Source organism: Schistocerca nitens, chromosome 6, assembly GCF_023898315.1.
Source record: "Schistocerca nitens isolate TAMUIC-IGC-003100 chromosome 6, iqSchNite1.1, whole genome shotgun sequence".
Classification (NCBI taxonomy): domain Eukaryota; kingdom Metazoa; phylum Arthropoda; class Insecta; order Orthoptera; family Acrididae; genus Schistocerca; species Schistocerca nitens.
In genome coordinates this window covers 86,762,263-86,784,335 of record NC_064619.1, presented here as the reverse complement: position 1 = coordinate 86,784,335, position 22,073 = coordinate 86,762,263, and the positions used below count along the sequence as shown (strand labels likewise).

The 22,073-nt window shown below is 41.5% G+C and overlaps 1 protein-coding gene across 1 annotated transcript in view; it reads left to right on the top strand.

The window, feature by feature from the left end:
* The window catches only part of LOC126262530 (GTP-binding protein Rit2), a 102,253-nt gene extending 80,579 nt beyond the window's left edge, over nt 1–21,674 (top strand). Inside the window, exon 5 of the mRNA XM_049959202.1 lies at nt 20,038–21,674. Within this exon, the coding sequence (XP_049815159.1) occupies nt 20,038–20,274 (237 nt within the window). The 3' untranslated portion in view covers nt 20,275–21,674. The remainder of the gene's footprint in view (nt 1–20,037) is intronic.
* The last annotated feature ends 399 nt before the right edge of the window (nt 21,675–22,073 follow it).

The following is a 22,073-nucleotide window of genomic DNA, read 5'->3' as shown; positions in this document are numbered from 1 at the left end:
ATGTCCATTCATGTCCATTGTGCATTCTGACAGACTTGGGCAATTCCAGTAGGACAATACAACACCCCACACATCCAGAATTGCTACAGAGTGGCTACAGGAGCACTCTTCTGAGTTTAAATGCTTTCTCTGGCCACCAAACTCCCCAGATATGAAAATTATTGATCATATCTGGGAAGCCTTGCAATGTGCTGTTCAGAAGAGATCTCCACTTTGTCATACTCTTACTGATTTATGGACAGCCTTGCAGGATTCGTGGTGTCAGTTCCCTCCAGCACTTCTTCAGGCATTAGTCAAGTCCATGCAACATTGTGTTGCTGTACTTCTGTGTGCTTGTCGGGGCCCTACATGATGTTAGGCTGGTGTACCAGTTTCTTTGGCTCTTCAGTGTACATTCTGTTCAACTGATCTTCAAAGTCTTTTAGCCTCTCTGATGAAATTTCATGTCAATAGCAAGCCATACAGGTTTCATTTCTTCACCTGGACTCTCATTCCCTTTCCAGATTTCTTCTCAGTTTTCTTTACTGCCTAGTAAATGTACAGATTGAATAATTTGATGAATAGGCTGCAATGCTGTTCACTCCCTTCACAATTACTGTCTTCTTTTCGTGTCCTTTAACTCTGAGTACTACTGTCTAATGTCTGTACAAGTTTCACACAGCCTTTTGCTCCCTCTATTTTATCCCTGATAACTCCAGAATTTCAAAGAGTGTATTACAGTCAGCAGTGTCAAAGGCAAGTGGAAGTGACTTCAGGCATGCCCCAGGGAGGTGTGTTGGGGCTCTTAGTATTCATGTTGTATACTGATAACCATGTTACAGTTACTTATAAGGAAGTGCTATTTGAGAAAATCTGCACAGATGTCCAGCAAATAAGACTATGAACAAATATTTCACAAATAAAATAAGGGTGGCAGGTTCTGTCTACAATGATTTCATAAAGCATTCATCCAGTCCTACTTAGAGTTCTTGTGTTGCCTTCTTCTTTTTCATTCGTAAGACTGGTTTGATGCAGCTCTCCACACTATTTTAGTGCAGGCCACTACATCCCTGAATAACTACTACAACCCACATCCATTTGCACCTGCTTACGTTGCTCATCCCTTGGTTTCTGTCAGCGTTTTCTAACCCCCCACCCCGCCCCACCCCCTTCTCACCACACACTTCCTCCAGTACTAAACTGATGATTCTGTGATGTCTCAGAATATGTCTTATCAACTGATCCCTTCTTTTAGTCAAGTTATGCCACAAATGTCTCTTCTCCCCGATTCTACTCAGTACCTCCTCATTAATTATGTGATCTGCCCATCTAGCCTTCAGTATTCCTTTTCAGCTCTACATTTCAAAAGCTTCTTGTCTGAACTGCTTATTGTCCACATTTCAGTTCTGTGCAAGGCTACATTCCACACAAATGCCTTCAGAAAAGGTTTCTTAACAAATTAAATTTGTGTTCTATGTTAACAAAGTTCCCTTCTCCTGAAATGGTGTTCTTGTCATTGACAGTCTACATTTTATATCCTCTCTACTCCAGGTGTCATAAGTTATTTTTCTGCCCAAATAGCAAAACTCATCTACTATTCTTAGTGTCTCATTTCCTAATCCAATTTCCTCAACATTGCCTGATTTAATTCCATTACATGCCATTATCCTTGTTTTGCTTTTGTTGATGTTCATCTTGTAATCTTTTTTTTCAAGACACTATCCATACCTTTCAGCTTCTCTTCCCCGTCCTTTGCTATGTCTGATAGAATAACAATGTCACCAGTGAACTTTTATTGGGGGTAGACTACAACTCTGTCTCACTCCCTTCTCAACCACTATTTCTCTTTCATGCTGCTAACTTATGCCTGCAGTCTGGTTTATGGACAAGTTTCCATAACTGTTCAATCCCTATTGCTTTACCCCTGCTACCTTCAGAATTTCAAAGAGAGTATTCCAGTCAACATTGTCAAAGACTTTCTCTGAGTCTACAAAAACCAGAAATGTAGGTTTGCCTTTCTTTCACATATCTTCTAAGAGAAGTTGTAGCGTCAGTAATGACGTGTGCTTTTCCTCCGTATCACTGGAATTCAAACTGATCTTCTCCAACATCAGCCTCTACCAGTTTTTCCATTCCGCTGTAAATAATTTGTGTCCGTATTTTGCAACCAACACTCATTAAACTGATTGTCCATTTGTATTCACACCTGTCACCACCTTCTTTCCTTGGAATTGGAAATACTACACTCCTCTCAAAGTCTAAGGATATTTCCCCCATGTCATATGTCTTGCACACCCGGTGGAATACTTTTATCATGACTATAAGCAATTCTGAGGGAATGTAATCTATGAAAATTGCAAAACAAAATTTTTATCTTAAATAAGTACACATTGGTGACGAAAATTCTCTTATTTTATTATATTTACTGTCTAAAGGTTCTTAATTTGTGGCAGTGGCTAAATGTATAGTGTTCTGAACCTCTGTCTGAATACTTACTGTTTTAAGGGGGAGACCAATTTTTTTTAACTTCTTTAATGAGCTGAAACTTTTTTGTGTGTGAGTTATAAAGAACGACTCGTGCATCTAGGCCAGTGTTCATGCAGCCTGCAGTTCTCAGCTATATTTTGTGATGGTATTCTTCTAACACCAGAGAGCAGAATCCAAAAACATTAACCAATGTTGAGTGCTTCTTAAGAGTGCAGTTTTCTTGCTCGGTAACAAACAAAAATACTTACTGTGACAGTAATATTTTAAAATGTGCTTAATTTTAATTGAGATTGGTGAATTCCGCCATGAGGTAAGTAAAGTTTTCCACTTATGTTGAGGGCAAAGTGTTATGTAGGAAGGCCATTGTGGGGTTAACAGAAGTGAGAAGGGGAAGATTTTATCACTTGTCTACCAATGCTGACAACTCGAGAGCATGCACAACTATCACCAAACAGCTGCTATGGTATAAATGTCAGTTGAAAGTAACATGTATTCATGAATGCACAATATATAGACATCATCTTCAGAGGTGGTACATTTTTGTAGCCAGGTAATATGAAACCAAATTAAGACTGCTGTAGTGTGATGCAACAAGCAGGGGGAAATGACATTCAAAACATTTAATGAAATCATTTAATAAATACTTGTGGTCATGTCTCATATTGCAGTTACATCATACTAATTGATGTAGGTTACCAATGAATAGTAGGATCAATTGGGGAACCTGTGATCAAGTGGCCAGTATGGGAAAAGTGGCCATTGTATATTTTTTGCCAATTGGTGAGACCAGCTCTAATATGCACTGCTGTTATTGTCAGTGATATTCACACAGCAGGCTTGTTCTGTTTATTTTTTAGTAAAAAGGTTTTTGTTTTTGATTCATCTAATATAAGGTAGGTCATTTACATTATTCTTGTTGCCTCACTTGTTTGGAGAGTAATAATTTTTTACAATATCAAGGTTGAAACTTCTTTTGGCTTACAAATTAAGTTCCTTGTTATTTATTTCAGTTTGATAGTCTCTTCTGTGAATCACTAATGGCGACACAATGTCCGATCAGGATTAGTGGACACACTACTCATTGGGAAAGGAGGTCGAGATGTGTGTACCAATAAAAATCGGTTACTTCTAAAAAAGATCATAATGCAGTAGATGAAATTGACTTCTATGCCCTTTTATATACAAAGCTATCATTTGCCATGCTATGCCTCTGTGACAATTTTGAATTAAGTTATATTACTTAAAACCATATTTTGGCATAATACAAAAATCTGATTGGTATTGTTTAAGATACTAGGGCGTCAAGATACCTACAAAATATGTCCAGAAATCAGAACCACAAACAGGGATCAAGCTGTGATGGCACTGGCCATAGTATCCACTTGTTGTTGTTGTTGCGGTCTTCAGTTCTGAGACTGGTTTGATGCAGCTCTCCATGCTACTCTATCCTGTGCAAGCTTCTTCATCTCCCAGTACCTACTGCAACCTACATCCTTCTGAATCTGCTTAGTGTATTGATCTCTTGGTCTCCCTCTACGATTTTTACCCTCCACGCTGCCCTCCAATGATAAATTTGTGATCCCTTGATGCCTCAAAACATGTCCTACCAACCAATCCCTTCTTCTAGTCAAGTTGTGGCACAAACTTCTCTTCTCCCCAATCCTATTCAATACCTCCTCATTAGTTACGTGATCTACCCACCTTATCTTCAGCATTCTTCTGTAGCACCACATTTCGAAAGCTTCTATTCTCTTCTTGTCCAAACTAGTTATCGTCCATGTTTCACTTCCATACATGGCTACACTCCATACAAATACTTTCAGAAACGACTTCCGGACACTTAAATCTATACTCGACGTTAACAAATTTCTCTTCTTCAGAAACGATTTCCTTGCCATTGCCAGTCTGCATTTTATATCCTCTCTACTTCGACCATCATTAGTTATTTTACTCCCTAAATAGCAAAACTCCTTTACTACTTTAAGTGTCTCATTTCCTAATCTAATTCCCTCAGCATCACCCGATTTAATTTGACTACATTCCATTATCCTCGTTTTGCTTTTGTTGATGTTCATCTTATATCCTCCTTTCGAGACACTGTCCATTCCGTTCAACTGCTCTTCCAAGTCCTTTGCTGTCTCTGACAGAATTACAATGTCATCGGCGAACCTCAAAGTTTTTACTTCTTCTCCATGAATTTTAATACCTACTCCAAATTTTTCTTTTGTTTCCTTTACTGCTTGCTCAATATACAGATTGAATAACATCGGGGAGAGGCTACAACCCTGTCTCAATCCTTTCCCAACCCCGGTTTCCCTTTCATGCCCCTCGACTCTTATAACTGCCATCTGGTTTCTGTACAAATTGTAAATAGCCTTTTGCTCCCTGTATTTTACCCCTGCCACCTTCAGAATTTGAAAGAGAGTATTCCAGTTAACATTGTCAAAAGCTTTCTCTAAGTCTACAAATGCTAGAAACGTAGGTTTGCCTTTTCTTAATCTTTATTCTAAGATAAGTCGTAAGGTTAGTATTGCCTCACGTGTTCCAACATTTCTACGGAATCCAAACTGATCTTCCCCGAGGTCCGCTTCTACCAGTTTTTCCATTCGTCTGTAAAGAATTCACATTAGTATTTTGCAGCCATGACTTATTAAACTGATAGTTCGGTAATTTTCACATCTGTCAACACCTGCTTCTTTGGGATTGGAATTATTATATTCTTCTTGAAGTCTGAGGGTATTTCACCTGTCTCATACATCTTGCTCACCAGATGGTAGAGTTTTGTCATGACTGGCTCTCCCAAGGCCATCAGTAGTTCTAATGGAATGTTGTCTACTCCCGGGGCCTTGTTTCGACTCAGGTCTTTCAGTGCTCTGTCAAACTCTTCATGCAGTATCCACTTAGTTACAGAAAATTGGTCACTACATAGCCCTTCAGAAAGATGTATATATTCCAATATATTATTTTCTTTTTCACTTAAAATGATTTGGTTTGATACCTTATAACATGAAGATTCAAAATGTGCAACTCCACCCCCACACCCCGCTCCACCTTTTCCCCTATTTCCTTCATCTGCAGCCTAAGGTGTCATCTGATCTAGGTCTTATGTATATTGTGTATTTACTGTGACAAATATAGCAATAACATAAGTTAAACTATTATATTTGTGGTGCCTATTTATAGATACATGAAAGAAACTTTGGAAATTTTTGATGAAATCTGTGTGAAGTTGACTACCTGAGAAATCTGGGGTGGAGATGACAATCTTTTCATCAACAATTTTTCAGTTTTTATGAACAAACATTCATGAATGCTGTAAGAATGTGACCTAATGAAAACAGCAACTATGTGAAACAATTGATGGTGCATCAGTTGTCTATAATAATCTAGTGCTGGAACGAGGAAGTCATTGTTGCAAGTGTCTGTATATTAACTTATGAATTTGTAATGTAGGCCGCAGTTTACTTTGTTGTGTCATACAGTTGAGATGTATGAACATAAATTGAATGAATTGAAGAAAAAGAGTCTGGCTGTTTTAGAACAAGCATTAACAAGGCTCTCTTAGTGTAGAAAATTCCAAAAGGAATCCTGATAAACTGTATTCGTGGCTGTCATGGTAAAACATGAGGTGATCAGCCAGTTCTTAGTGCTAAAGAAGTAGTAGTAGTGTGTCTTTCTGCAGAATTTCATAAAGAAAATTTATCACATTTTTTTGTCCCTAAACTTCCTTTTTTGTTACACTGAAATCAATATTAAAATTAACTATTATGCCAGATTTATTTTTCAGTTGTTGATACAGTTTCAGATCAGTTATCACATTACAAATAACTGCTCAAATTCACATGCAGGTGAAAGCTACAAATTTCTACAGCTCAAGACCCATGGTCTGTATATTAATTTTATTTGTTTAAGAAATATTTAAACTTAAAAGTTCAAAATTGGTCAGCTTTGCCCCAATGGATGGTATCATTTCTCCCATTGCATCTTCATCTACTCCCTCTTTTATTTTATAATCTAGTCTTCAAATTCATATTCCTTCTATATTCTTCTTACACCTTTCTGCTTTTAGTAGTAATTCACCATCTGAGCTCTTGATATTGATACAGATGCTTCTCTTTTCTCCAAAGGCCTCTTTAAGTTTCCTGTAGATGGTCTACGTCTTTCCTCTACTTATACATGCTTCTGTAGCCTTACATTTGGCCTCTAGCCATTCCTGATTAGCCGTTTCACACTTTCTCTCAAACTCATTTTTTAACAATAATGTAGAAAAAGATAGATTGCTACTCACCGTAAAGATGGCACATTAAGTTGCACAAAGCACAATTAAAAGACACTTACACATAAGCTTATGGCCACAGCCTTCATCAGAAAAAGAAACATGCACCATTAAAGCACACCTCACTCACACGACTGCCAACTCTGGCAGCTCAGACCAGAATGCTACTGTCATGTGGAATGGAAGCAGCAATATGGAGTGGGCAGGGAAGGGGAAGAGATAGCAGTGTATGGGTGTGGGGAGAGAAGTGCTATCTGGCAGAGTGTGCAGGGACTAGACTGCCAGCAGGCACAGCATCAGGAGGTTATGGGGCAGGAAAATGGGGAAAGGGTGAGAAAAAGGAGAGGAGCAGGGAGAGATGGGTGGGTTCATTGGCAGAGGGCACCAAACAAAGAGGGTGGGAGACAAGAATGGGGAGGAGGTGATAGGACATAGGAGGCTGGAAACTGTGGGGTGGAAAGTAGGGGGAAATTATGTTACTGACGGTTGAAGCCTTGATAATTTCTTTTCCTGACAAAGGCCATGGCTGAAAGCATGTGTGTAAGCATGTCTTATTGTGCTTGTCTGCTACTTAACATGTCACCTTTATGGTAAGTAGCGATCTAACTTTCCCTGCATTTTTGATATTCCGATCTGGATTTTCCATTGTGTAATCTCATTTTCTGGACATTTGTATACTCTTTTGCTTGCTCCATTTGCTACATTTTTATATTTTCTCCTTTTGTCAGTTAAATTCAATATTTTCTATAGTATTGAAGAATTTTTACTAAGGCTTGTCTTTTTACGTGTTTGATCCTCTGTTGCCATCACTAATTTCATCTCTCAGAGCTACTCATTCAGCTTCTACTATATTCCGTTCCCATTCTTCAATCAATTGTTGACTAATGCTCCTGTTGAAACTCTCAACAACCTCTGGTTCTTTCAACTTATCCAGGTCTCATCTCCTTATTATGTTAACTTGTTGCAAGTCTTCAGTTTTAATTTACAGTATATAACCAATAAATTATGGCCAGAGTCCATATCTGCTCCTGGAAATGTCTTTCAGTTTTAGAATCCAGTTCCAGAATCTCTATCTTACCATTATATAATCAGTCTAAAACCGTCCGTTGTCTCCAGGTCTCTTCCATCATTCTTAAAACAATTGTTAGCAATGATTAAATTATGCTCTGTGCAAAATTCTACCGAAGAGCTCCCTCTTTCACTTCAACCCAACCCCCTCCTCCCCCTTTACTACAAACCACCGGTCCATGCTGTCTTACTACTGAATTACAGTCACCCTTAACTATTTGAATAATTCCTTAATTCTCATCACACTTTCTTTCTATCTCTTCATCTGCAGAGCTAGTTGGCATATAAATTTGCGCTACTGACTATAATTAAACAATTCATGGTTTAGCCTGAACTTCATTCTTAAAGTTGGATGCAGTACATGCTGCAAGCATCAGTGGGGCAAGAGCTTCCAGTCCAGGTTCTATCTTTAGCCTCTGGGCTGAAGCTGTTGAGCCCCACTTACTATCCAATGGTAGCTCCTGACAATACAACATGTCTCTAAAGCTAATTCGTTCAGATGTCTCACCAGCATCAAACATTATCTTTCACCCTCCAGTAGAATGACATTTCCTAACTGCCTATGAGCCACAAAGCTGCTAGGAATCTGGGAACCTGGAGGAAACAGCTTGCAGCAGAGAAAAACATAGCCGACATAGCAGATACTGGCGTTCTTACACAGTGTTGCAGCAAGCAGCTACCTTGGCTGATAGACAGACTGTAATGTTGTGTGTATGTAGGCAAGCTAATTGGCCACCTAGAATTGGTGCAAAGAGAGCTGAATTTGCTTGCTGGAATGGGTGCAAGTCGGCAGGATGAGAACGTGATGCAGCCACTCAGGGTGAGTTCAGGTGCAGAGACAAGCAGTGTCACCAGAAATGGGTAAATCCCTATGCTGGGAATGTGGATGGCTGTTGATCACATGCCCTTTGTGCAGGAGACAATGCTCCAAGAAATGGGGAGTTTCAGACAAGCTGAAAGATGGCTTCTTACAGCTCTTTGAGAGTCTATAATAATTTTCAACAAAACATTAATGCAAACCCATTACATTTGTGATCCCAGAAAAATGAGGGCCATCCAATGACACAACAATATTTCAATATTTTACAGCGAATAAACATTTTCACAATGTACCTCTGAATTAGCAGCTTTTAAACACTTCATGCGATTTCAACATCAGGTATCTCAGATTGCGCTGTAGAGATCATCTTTGAAAGCTACATATCTGTATCTATTTTATTTCTTCATTTATTATGTCTTTTACTTTTTTGGTTGCTCAGATGTTTGGAAGAACATTGTATTCTTCACATTTGCACAGCAAATGACCCCAGCATCAGTACCTCATGTTTTATCATTTTTGTGTATTTATTTAATGAACAGTTCATTACTTTGTGTGTAACTTTATTCAAATGTTGATTGCAAGTGTTATTAAAAACTGTGCTAATTTAAAAGTGGTCAATCACATGCTAGCTGACACCACAGTTGAAAAGAGAACCAAAATACACTTCTGTCAAGAAGGCATAAATATTTGTTTAAACAAAATTCAGTGACAGTTCATTGTCATTTAACGTGAGCTCACTTGTGCAAGACTGCTTGCTTATTTCTTGATGAACAGTCCTTTATTTCTAATTATTGTGTATGATCTGTGTGTGACCGAATATTTATAACATTTCTTTATTTCAGTATTGTTGTAATATATTAGTTTAGTCCGGGAAATGGTCAAGTTGAGTCAAATCGTGTCTGCACCACATAAGAATGATATATTTTTGTGGGGGTGGCCTTCAGTCACTTAAAAAGCAGGTAGTAGCAAACTCTGCAGGAGTCAGGTCGAGACTGGGACTTCTCAAGTGAAGAGCTCAAGGAAGTGATTCTGGACACGTTTCACAAGTTCTGGAAGGAGGTAGACATGCCTGCAATAACAAGTGGTGTTCAGTCATGGAGATGTTTGACTCTGGGTGATGACGAGCCACTAACATACTTTAACTTCTGAAGGGACTTCGTATTTTGAGAGGTCTGCATGTGTTCCACAATAGAACTCTATTTCCACGTATTCACAGAACTGAGAGTAGACAGAGTATGAGTTATTATTCTTTGTATCGTATTTATGAATCGTCATGTAGAACTCTGAACTGCTTAGAGATGGTGAATATTTCATGTATTGTGATCACAAAGTGGACTTAGTTTTGCAAATATTTGACGACTATTAAATTTGGCGATATTGCTGCCATTCCCATAATGCTCTCAACGTAAATTTTCTGCATTTGATAAGGGGATTTTCTGTCTGCATTTTAACTGAATATCATAGGACCACTTCCCATTTATTTGAGATGTCCTTTCTGGAATAAACATTATTCAACATAATTCTGTCATAGAAATCAATTATAGAGATTACAATAGAACCCTTATTATTAAATTAGTCATTTAACTTTTTGAAGTAATGCGTGCACACTCAAAAGATGCCTGCAGTAGCAGTGCCTCGTCATCCACGCAAGTGCGCCACAAAAGAGCAATACTGTGAACTTCTGAAAGAGCGTGCCACAGGCGAGTGCCTATTTAGAACCTGCTGCAATACACACACACTCAGTTATCGCATTATGACTGTTTGCGTACATTTGCCGTATGTTATTGTGTTCAGTGTATATTATAGTGAATGACATACAGGCCACAGTCTAATAAATTTGTACTAACATTCTTGGGTGTGTTGTGTCCAAGTTAAAACACAAGTGATAAGGAGTATGGGATTGTTCTCTGCAAAGTTTTCAGTCTCCGGTCGGTCCTCTGCTGTGTCTACGATGTCAGGCGGTGCTACTGATGAGTTTCTACGCTGGCCAGTCGACTGGCAAGGAGTTCTTACTGTGGAATTTCAGCATCTCAGTCAGCAGCGAGAGGCAATTGCCACAGAGCAACCCAATCGAGTCGAGGTATTGCAAATACTTGCCTGTGTTTTGGCCAGTTCGGGTCCATCTCAATCTGTGTCAAGTGCTGCATCGCCCCTTGCCCCTCCTGTTTTGCCAGGCACGATGCCGGTCATTTACCCGCACCATTTTCATCTTACAACAAGTCTGTTGAAGAATGAAAAGCTACAAAAACTGGTTGTGGCAGCATTTTCTTGCATTTGGATTGACTAATGTTATCTTCTGCTGTGCTTTCTTTTTGTCTCAGTTATCACCATGCATGTATCAACTCCTTTGCCATCTGGCCCCCCTGCGGTGTTTGTCTTCACTCTCTTTCAATAACACGTGTAACCTCCTTGCAAGATACTACTGTAAGCAGACGCATGTCATTGCCACTCGAGTCGAGTTCTATCGGTGTTGTGAGAAACCAGAACATTCCTATAAGACTCAGGCAGCTGACTTTCATGGTTTAAGCTGTCATTGTCACTGACATACATAAGGAGTCACGTGCCAACCAAACAGTTTGTGACACAGTCACGCAATCAGCCCCCGATCATGACGTTCGTGAGCGGGCTCTTTGCTGTGAAAACCCTTTGCTCTCCATTGCAGCACAGTCGTTTCAGATTTTGTGGGCTGTGAGTACTCGAATTGAATCGTGGTGTGAGGTTGCAGATGTTTGACTGGCTTCCCCCACCGTTTGTCAGACGGTTCACAAAGGGACAATATGGTGGCAGTGGTCCGCACATGAGCAGAACATTACAGCAGCTGGCCCACTTCACTGTGGGAGTCGTGGCCGCAGCAGCAGTAGCACGGCAAGCCCGGTAGCAAACGACTACCCATGTGCTCTGTGCTTCCCTTTTGTCCGTCATGTTTTGTCACTTGTAATAGACCAGATTGTCCTAAGTGATGGGCTGTTTGCAGCCAGTGTGACAAAATGGGCCATATTGCTCGTGTTTGCAGTGCAAAATTCCATCAGCCTGTTGCAGATGCTGACACAGATGTCAACTGTATATCGGCAATCTACATTGCACCCAATAAGCTTTTTATTGATGTTGAAGTTTATCAGAAGGTTTTGAACATGAGAGCCAACACTGGTACTGTTGTGTCATTATTTGCCTTGCAAATGTTCACGGATTTGGGTTCTCTCCCTTTAACACCACCATCACGTACGTTAGTCACCTACTATAGGCAAAGCATTCCAATATTAGGCAGTTTCTCGGCCCCAGTCACATATAAATCTGTGGTACTATTTCCGATGAATTTAATCTCGTATCTGATCGAGTGCCTTATACACAACTCGACACTTTATGCTCTGAATATTCCGTCCTGTTTTCTGCGGGTTTTGGTTGTGCCCATAATTTTGAAACCCACTTCACTGTGAAACCTTCAGCCGGACCACATTTTTTTCGGGCTCGCCCAGTGCCGGTGGCGCTCTGTGACCAAGTTGAGACGGAGCTCGATGGCTTCACAGCCTGCGAGATTGTCCAGCTGATTGCATCTGGTGAATGGGCTACCCCTTAGTCATTGTCAGGAAGCCGTTGGGATGGCTACACCTTTGTGGCAATTTCAGAGTTTCTGTCAATGCTTGGTCTATTATTGACATGTATCCCATGTCACGCGCTGACTAACAATTTTGTTAGGTTCACTGGTGGTTAGTATTTTTCTGAGATCGATGTCTCTGATGCATATTTGCAGCTTCCCATTGATGCTGGCTTTCAACTGTTCTTAGTTGTTAACACACCTTTTGGTTTGCATCAATACTTACCATTTGGTGTGGACAGAACACTTGTGATTTTTCAATGGTTTCCAAATGGTTCACGAGATCTGTGCCTGACTGTGTCAACTAACTTGATGATATTGTGGTGTCTGCCTGCTACACTTATGAACATCCCAACATTGTACGTGCGCTCTTTTCAGTGTTACAGACTACCAGGTTAAAATGCAGTTTGGAAGTGTGCTGCTTCTTTCAGTCTTCTGTTGTGTATCTAGGGTTCGAGGTCTCTAGTGCTGATATCAGACCTCTTTGTCAGAACACCTCTGCCATTGTGGCTCTTAACGAATCCTACATCAGTCGAGGACCTCTGTGTGTTTTTCTTTGCTCTTTTTTTTTTTTAAAAAAAAAAAAAAAAAAAGATTGCTTATTATTATCATCTGTTTTTGTTGGGCGTGGCATCGGTTGCACAGCCGTTACATTACATGCCTTGCTGCATAAGGGGACATCTTTCCACTGGTCACAGGCACATGAAACAATGTTTTCCAAACTGAAGTCTATGTTAGAATCTGTACCTTGCCTCATAACCTACCAACTGGGTCAACAATCCAACTGGGTCAACATTTAGTGTTGGCAACAGATGCGTCCCAACATGAACTGGGGGCAGTGTTAGCTCAGAATAATCGTGATGGCTCTGAGCGGCGTATGGCATGCACCTCAAAGATTCGTAATTTATCCTCGGAGCAGATATTCACAAATAGAGAAAGGAGCCCTTGCCATTGTTTATGCCTTACAGAAGTTTCATGTTTTTCTGTAGGGTGTAAAATCCCATCTCATCATGGGTCACAAGCCATTAGTTTTGTTGTTTAAGCCCTCAGTGTCATTGCCAGACAAAGCAGCACACAGCCTTCAACATTGGTCACTGTTCCTCTCTCAGTACAGCTGTGAGATTCACTTTCACCCCACAGCTAAAAGTGCAAATGCTGACATGGTCCCCTGTCTTCTAGTCAGTCCGGTCCCAGTTTTGGATCAGGAGGAGTTACTCTGTTTCCACATTGATGAATGCACTCAACACACTCTCAATAGTTTTCTAATGGCTAGCACTCAGGTTGTGCAGACTAGTGCTACCGATATGATTTTATGGAAAGTGATACATTGCATACAATATGGCTGGCCCAAGGTGCCTCCATCGTGGGCATCTGACCCCCTCTGTAACTACTAGGTTTTGGCATTGTTTCTCTGCCGTCGATGTTGCCTTGATATGGCTTGATATGGCTTGATATGGCTTATTCGGCTCCTCACACAGTGATTCCCTATGTTATCTGTTCAGAGATCTTGCAGTTGCTGCAAGCTGATCACTGGGGGGGGGGGGGGGTGGTATCATGCACCACGTCATTAGTCCACCGTCATGCTTTTTGGCCCAGTTTGGACAGCGACATCACTTGTTTGGTTAAGGCATGTTGTCAATGCTCATCGCGGCAAGCTGCCCTGCGGGCAGCATTATCTCCATGGCCAAAGCCTTCGCAGGCCTGGGACAGTTTCCTCATAGATTTCACTGGCCCTTTCCTTAATGTGTACTAGCTAATAGTAATGGAAGCATTCTCTCGATTCCCGTATGTTGTTTGTTACCCGTCAACTTCGGCCTCTGCCACCATGGCAGCACTGTCAAAATTTTTTTCCCTCGAAGGACTTCCAGCAACGTAGGTCTCTGATAACGGCCCTCAGTTTGTCTTGCAAGAGTTTCCCTCCTCCTTCAATGCCCACAGTATTTGCCACATTTTCGCCTCATCCTTCCACTCGGAGTCCAACGGTGAGGCTGAAAGATTAGTTAAAACATTCAAAATGCAAATGAAAAGTACCTGACTCTCTCCCCGTCTGACATTGCTTCAGATTAATTTCTGTCTTACTATCGGTTTACACCATTAAACGATATCAGCCCCACAGAACTGCTTCAGGGGTTTCAGCCCCAAATGCTCCCGCATCTCCTGTGGTTCGGCCAGGAGTGCCAACCCGTGAAGCCATCATCCTGTTTCTGGCCCAGGGGTGGCTGTCCTGGCATGTGGGTTTGGTCATCAGCCAAAACAGATTGTCAGCGCCATCACTCAAGGCTGCAGCCGCCGTCTCTGCGATGTCCGTACAGAGGGCGGCCTCTGTGCACGTCATTACGACAAGTTGAGCCTGCACATGGACGACTGGATGACCCTGGCCAATATACCATCACCACCATACCGGTCTGCGTCACTTGACAGATTGCCCGATGTGGCTGGGTCCCTGCCAAGAAATATGAGGGGTCCCCCGTCAACAGAGGATGAACGTGGCACAGCTTCTTCAGTACTGCTACCAGACCAGTGCAGACGCCATGCACATCGGAGCTGTCTTCTCCAGTTCAGCCGCCAACTGCAGGGGCACCATCACAACCCCCATGCCCTGGGCCTGATGTGGACGCAGCGCTCAAGCCTGCATCACCTGTCCTACCATATGGATTGACACGAGAAGGTGGACTGCAACACTGCTCGCACTCCTAGTACTTCCGACCTTATGCCCCAGTATTGGCATGTCATCTCAGTCAGAGCCTCATGTTATTACTAATTGCATACACTTGCCTTATTTTATTGTGTTCTGTGTGCATTATTGTGATTGGCTTGATGCCACAGACTAATAAAGTTGTAGTAACTTTCTTTGTTGTGTTGTGTTCAAGGTACAACACTTCTATTTTTTATTTGTGTTTACTTTATTAATTGGCAATTCTAACCAATACGTAGACTATTTGACTGCAGGATCACAGCTACAACTTATTATTTGCAGCGAATTAGCTATGAGCATGAAAGCAGATGTGCACAGCTCGACCCTATAACTGCATTGAGCTATTCTTTTCAAACAGAGCCATGCATAGTTAAAGTACCTAAAGTATATGTGACCACACATAAAGAGGCAACTCGTTTGCTCTTATGGGAGGCTGTTTAGGAAGACTGACTACTCAGCAGTAACGTAGAGGTACCGTTGTGAGATCCAGAATACATTTTATTTGTTAGGATAAATTCTTTTCTACTTTAAACAAGCATGGTGATAACACAGTGGTCAACACTGACCACTCCAAGAAGAGAAACTTAATGGGCTGTTCTCTATTATATTACTTTCCCAGACAATGACCTAAGGATTTATCTATCACCAGAATATAGCATCTTCAGTACTGAGTTATATCCAGTCCTTAGCACTCTCAAGCAGATGATAAGAGCCCATAGCAAAACTTTACTCATCTGTTCTGACTCCAGGATCATCATGAGAATGTACCCAGCAGAAAATTATGTCCAGAACATCAACTACACCCTGTTTTTTCTACATAAGCCGTGTGATGGAGCACACAGGAATTTAGGATAATGAGGTCCCCAATGCATCATTTTAGTATACTTGTGAGGAAAATTCAGTGACAGCATATGAGCTCCCCATAGCTCAGTTATGTAATTAGTATTAGGGACATGTGGGATACAAAGAGGCTGGGTTAAACCAACTACCTGACCAAGCCATACTTCCATTCAGTCGCTCAGGCACAATATTTCGTATTGAAACTATGAAGACATGTGCTTCATGAACATGTGTGGTGACACACACACACACACACACACACACACACACACACACACACACACACACACACACACACACACACACACACACACAAAGGGGGGGGGGGGCACAGACGCATAAAATATCTGGGAGTATGCGTGCGGAACGATTTGAAGTGGAATGATCATATAAAATTAATTGTTGGTAAGGCGGGTACCAGTTTGAGATTCATTGGGAGAGTGCTTAGAAAATGTAGTCCATCAACAAAGGAGGTGGCTTACAAAACACTCGTTCGACCTATACTTGAGTATTGCTCATCAGTGTGGGATCCGTACCAGATCGGGTTGACGGAGGAGATAGAGAAGATCCAAAGAAGAGCGGCGCGTTTCATCACAGGGTTATTTGGTAACCGTGATAGCGTTATGGAGATGTTTAATAAACTCAAGTGGCAGACTCTGCAAGAGGGGCGCTCTGCATCGCGGTGTAGCTTGCTCGCCAGGTTTCGAGAGGGTGCGTTTCTGGATGAGGTATCGAATATATTGCTTCCCCCTACTTATACCTCCCGAGGAGATCACGAATGTAAAATTAGAGAGATTAGAGTGCGCACGGAGGCTTGCAGACAGTCGTTCTTCCCGCGAACCATACGCGACTGGAACAGGAAAGGGAGGTAATGACAGTGGCACGTAAAGTGCCCTCCGCCACACACCGTTGGGTGGCTTGCGGAGTATAAATGTAGATGTAGATGTAGAGGGAGAGGGATATGTATAGCGTTCTTTTCAGCTTAAATTGTGGTAACAGTGGTAGTTAGTCCACTTCGAGAATACAGAGGCACTTCACAAAAAAAATTTGTGAAAAGGTTTGAAGGAACTGTTACTGACATAATGTGTTATGTCATTCAGGAACCAAAAATATGGGAAAATTTATGAAAAGACTGATTATGAACATTTCTCAAGTCCTGAGGTGAGGTGTAAAACTTTTGAAACTGTACTAGTCACCTTCTTCATATCTGCATTTAACTTACAACTTTTGTGAATGTTCAGTGTGATTGGATGCTAGCTCACTTTGTAGATAAGTTTCTTTATGAAACGTCCTGGAAGATTAAAACTGTGTGCCAGACCGAGACTCGAACTCGGGACCTTTGCCTTTCATGGGCAAATGCTCTACCACTGAGCTACCCAAGCACGACTCATGCCCCATCCTCACAGCTTTACTTCTGCCAGTACCTCGTCTCCTACCTTCCAAACTTTACAGAAGCTCTCCACTGCAGAGTGAAAATCTCATTCTGGAAGTTTCTTTATGTTTCTACTTCCCTATTCTTCTTTCCACAGATTCAAGATAGACCTAAAATGTTAGTTTCACACTACATGTAAAGACAGTTCATTTTAAGGTCACTAGTGGCCCATATTGTAGTTAAATTTTCTTTCATTGCAGTAAGGTTTCAGTGTACAGTAAGAGAGAGAGAAGAGGTAATCTGAAAGTACTTCCCTTAATTATCCATGTGAGTAGAGTAGCACTAGTCTTAATTTGCTGTAGGTATGCTTTATGGATGTAGCCTGCAGTGGTTTGATCCTGTGTCTTATGTACAACTAGAATCTTTCTACATCTCTTCATGATAATATTACTGGAACATGATGTATGAATGAATGACAACTGATCAAATAATGGAAAATCCAGGAATGTAAAAATATTATGAAAAGGGTGGTTGCTACTCACCATATAGCTGAGATGCTGAATCGCAGATTGACACAACAGAGAGACCGTCACAATAAGCTTTTGGCCAACAAGGTCTTTGTCAAAACTAGACCACACACACACACACACACACACACACACACACACACACACACACACACACACACACACACACACACGACCACAGTCTGTGGCAGCTGAAGCCACACTGTGAGCAGCAGCAGTGCATGATGGGACAGACATCTGGGTGGGGTAAAGAGGAGGCTGGGGCAGGAAGGGGGACAGTGAAGTGCTGTTGGGAAGCATGCAGCAATGAGGTGGAGGGAGGGCAGGGCAGCTATGTGCACTTGGGTGGCTAGATGATGGGGAAGAGGTGGGGTGGGGGAGGTGGTAGAGCAGCAGAGAAGTAAAAAGTGTGTTGGTGGAATAGAAGGCTGTGTAGTGCTGGAATAGGAACAGGGAAGGGGCTGGATGGGTAAAGACAATGACTAACAAAGGTTGAGGTCAGGAGGATTACAGAAACATAGGAGTATTGCAGGGAGAGTTCCCACCTGCACAATTCAGAGAAGCTGGTGTTGGTGGGAAGGATCAATATGGCACAGGCTGTGGAGCAGTCACCGAAATGAAGAATGACATGTTGGGCAGCGTGCTCAGCAACGGGGTGGCCCAGTTGGTTCTTGGCCACTATTTGTCAGTGGCCATTCATGTGGTCAGACAGCTGTTAGTTGTCATGCCCATAAAGAATGCAGCACAGTGGTTGCAGCTTAGCTTTTGGATCATGACTGGTTTCACAGGTAGACCTGCCTTTGATGGGATAGGTGATGTTAGTGACTGGACTGGAGTAGGTGGTGGTGAGAGGATGTATGGGACAGGTCCTGCATCTAGGTCTATTACAGGGTATGAGCCATGAGGTAAGGGGTTGGGGGCAGGGGTTGTGTAGGGGTGGACAAGCATATTGTGTAGGTTTGGTGGATGGCAGAACGCCCCTGTGGGAGGAGTGGGATGAATAGTGGGCAGAACATTTCTCATTTCACAGCACAACAAGAGGTAGTTGAAAGCTTGTAAGTGCATACCCAGGACTGGAGCAACTGAATTACATTCTCCGCAAGGGTTTCGACAGCCTCTTGCCATGCCCTGAAATGAGAAATGTCCTGCCCACTATCCTTCCCACCCCTTCCACAATGGTATTTTGCCATCCACTGAACCTACACAATAGCTCTTACCTCATGGCTCATACCCTGTAATAGACCTAGATGCAAGACCTGCCCATACATCCTCCCACCACCACCTACTCCAGTCTAGTCACTAACATCACCTATCCCATCAAAGGCAGGTCTATCTGTGAAACCAGTAATGTGATCTACAAGGTAAGCTGCAACTACTGTTCTGCATATTATGTGGGCATGGCAACAAACAAGCTGTCTGTAGGCATGAATGGTCACAGACAAACAGTGGCCAAGAAACAACTGGACCACCCTGTTGCTGAGTGTGCTGCCCAACACAACATTCTTCATGTCATTGACTGCTTCACAACCTGTGCCATACAGATCCTTACCACCAACACCAGCTTCTCTGAATTGTGCAGGTGGGAACTAACCCTGCAATATATCCTCTTCCTTGTTGTCATTCCAGCACTACACAGCCCTCTATTCCAACACACTTTTTACTTCTCTCCTTCTCCACAACCTCCCTTGCCCCCTCCCACTTCAAGCTCACCCTCCATCTGACCACCCAATTGTGCATAGCTGCCCTACTCTCTCTCCACCTCGTCTCTGCACACTCCCCAGCAGCCCTTCACAGTCACCCTCCCTGCCCCAGCCTCCTCTTTACTCCCACCCAGTTGTGTCTCCCATCATGCATTGCTGCTGCTGCTGCTACTCGTAGTGTGGCTTCAGCTGCCACAGACTGTGGTCATGTGTGTGTGAGTTGCGTTTGCGTAAGTGTGTGTGGTGTCATCTATTTTTGACAGTCTTCTTGTTGTGCCTACCTGCGACTCAGCATCTCCACTATATGATAGATGATTATATTTTTCTGTATGTTATGCAGTATCTCGTATGAGCAATTGCTGCTGTTCCAACACTACCACCCCTGTTTCACAATTTTCTGATACCTGCATTAGCAATCACAAAGTTCCTGTATTGCTATCTTTGGAAATTGCTACTTTTGGATAAATATAGCTCAATACTATCATCCTACTTTTAACCAGCTTAAGTTATTTATGATGAGCTCTGTGCTTTGTATTGTATTCACTCTATCCATCATAGAAATTTTTCATGGAAACTGACACAGTAACAATAAATAACTTCTCATGCATAATTTAAAAAGCATTTTCTCTAACCTAGTGTTTGCTGCAGTGGTATCATTAAAATAAATTCATACTGTTTAAGGTCTCACCAGAAGAAGGCCGTGCCTTGGCAGCCCAATTCGGGTGTCCATTCTACGAGACATCGGCAGCTTTGCGACATTTTGTTGATGACGCGTTCCATACTTTAGTGCGTGAGATTCGACTCAAAGAACGTGACAGACGTCATACAACTACTAAACTGAATAAGCACAGTCGGTGGCGGCGACTGCGATCGATACTTGCCATCGTCTTTAGGCGTAAACGTAATTTCTCTCAGTAAGAAAATGGTTACACTCCCAGACAAACAGCTTTACAATTACAATGGCAGATACCATTAGCATTTTGTATGTTCTTTTTAAGTCATTTTCTTCTTCCTCCCTTTCTCTGTGAACTTAGATTATAGTGGATAACTTTAAGATCTCATGATTTTCGTGTCACTTTTATGTAATATCAGGACAGTTGCTTTTGATATTCATATTTATTTTGTTAATGTTTTACATCTGTGTAAAAATGTAATCATAATGATGTTGTATGTTACAACATGGAAGTACAAAACATCCTTTGTTGGCAAGTTTGCCAATGTGAAGGAAGCGCATATAAACTTAAATACAGTTTATAATAAGGTTAATTCATTTTGATTATGTTTCAATAAAACATAAAATATTTGCTTAAATGTTGGGTGCTAGTTCCCATTCTGGGACTTGCGTACATAGAGAGAACCTTGAATCTTCACTCTGATCACTGAGGAATGTGTATGCATATGAATCACAACAAGAGGCCATAAGCATGAAGTATCCAGTTTATGTGGCTTTCTGAGAAGTATATTAACATTAACCCTGAAGCGAAAAATCCCACCATGAATTACTATTGTAACTTGTAGGAAATATTTCCAAGCACAATTTCTATAGTTTTGTTGGATATTTTCTATATGAACACAATGTCAGTCTCTTAGTTTAATTTGCAGTTAATATAGTATGAATGTTTTGATGAATGAAGACCAGTTTCTTTCCCTCACCATATTCTGCTCACTGGAAAACTGAAAGTGAACCATGGAATTGTCAATATAATCAGTGAAATTTCATGCATGTAGTTTAACTTGTTGTACTGGTATTTGGGTTGTGACTGTTCCTGCTGGTTGAGGTGAAGTACAGGACAAGAAGCATATGAAACTGGGTAGTCCAAAAATAACAATAAAAGTGAAAAAGTATTGATGGTATCACAGAATGGTTTTCATACAACTGCTTGTGACGTGGAATAATGCTTTAAATAAAACTGAAAGAAGTAACATGCTAGTTAAATTTTTCGCGTAATTTGAGTCAGTAATATCCTACATTTCAGCTGTGACCAATTACTTTTCAGTTAAATTAAATTAAATGTGTACTACATATGTCCAGTGGGCATTCAAAAGCTAGTTTTCATAATTTTCTATTTGAGCCTGCTGGGAAACAGCAGACAGAAATAACAGTATCAACTCCCAGTTAAAAATTTATCTAGTCTGGTAATACAGTTTTCATTGTCAAAAGAAAAATCCAGTACATATCTGTGGAAACCACAGAGTGCTGTTAATGATACCTCCTTACTTATTGAGATTTTATGTCTAATTACAAGTATTTACTCCTTCCCCGCCCCTGCATATTTTACTGTATAATAAGTGCTGGCAGGTCGATAGACACACAAACAAACACAAACATACACACGAAAGTCAAGCTTTCGCAACAAACTGTTGCTTCATCAGGAAAGAGAGGGAAATACGAAAGGATGTAGGTTTTAAGAGAGAGGGTAAGGAGTCATTCCAATCCCGGGAGCGGAAAGACTTACCTTGGGGGAAAAAAGGACAGGTATACACTCGTGCGCACACACACACATATCCATCCGCACATACACAGATATATTCAGTCAATTTTGGTCATGCATACCGTCAGAAGATAACTTTGTAATTCATAAAGATATGTTGCAAATGAAATGTCTGCTTGTGTCTGTGTATGTGCGGGTGGATATGTGTGTGTGTGCGCGAGTGTATACCTGTCCTTTTTTCCCCCAAGGTAAGTCTTTCCGCTCCCGGGATTGGAATGACTCCTT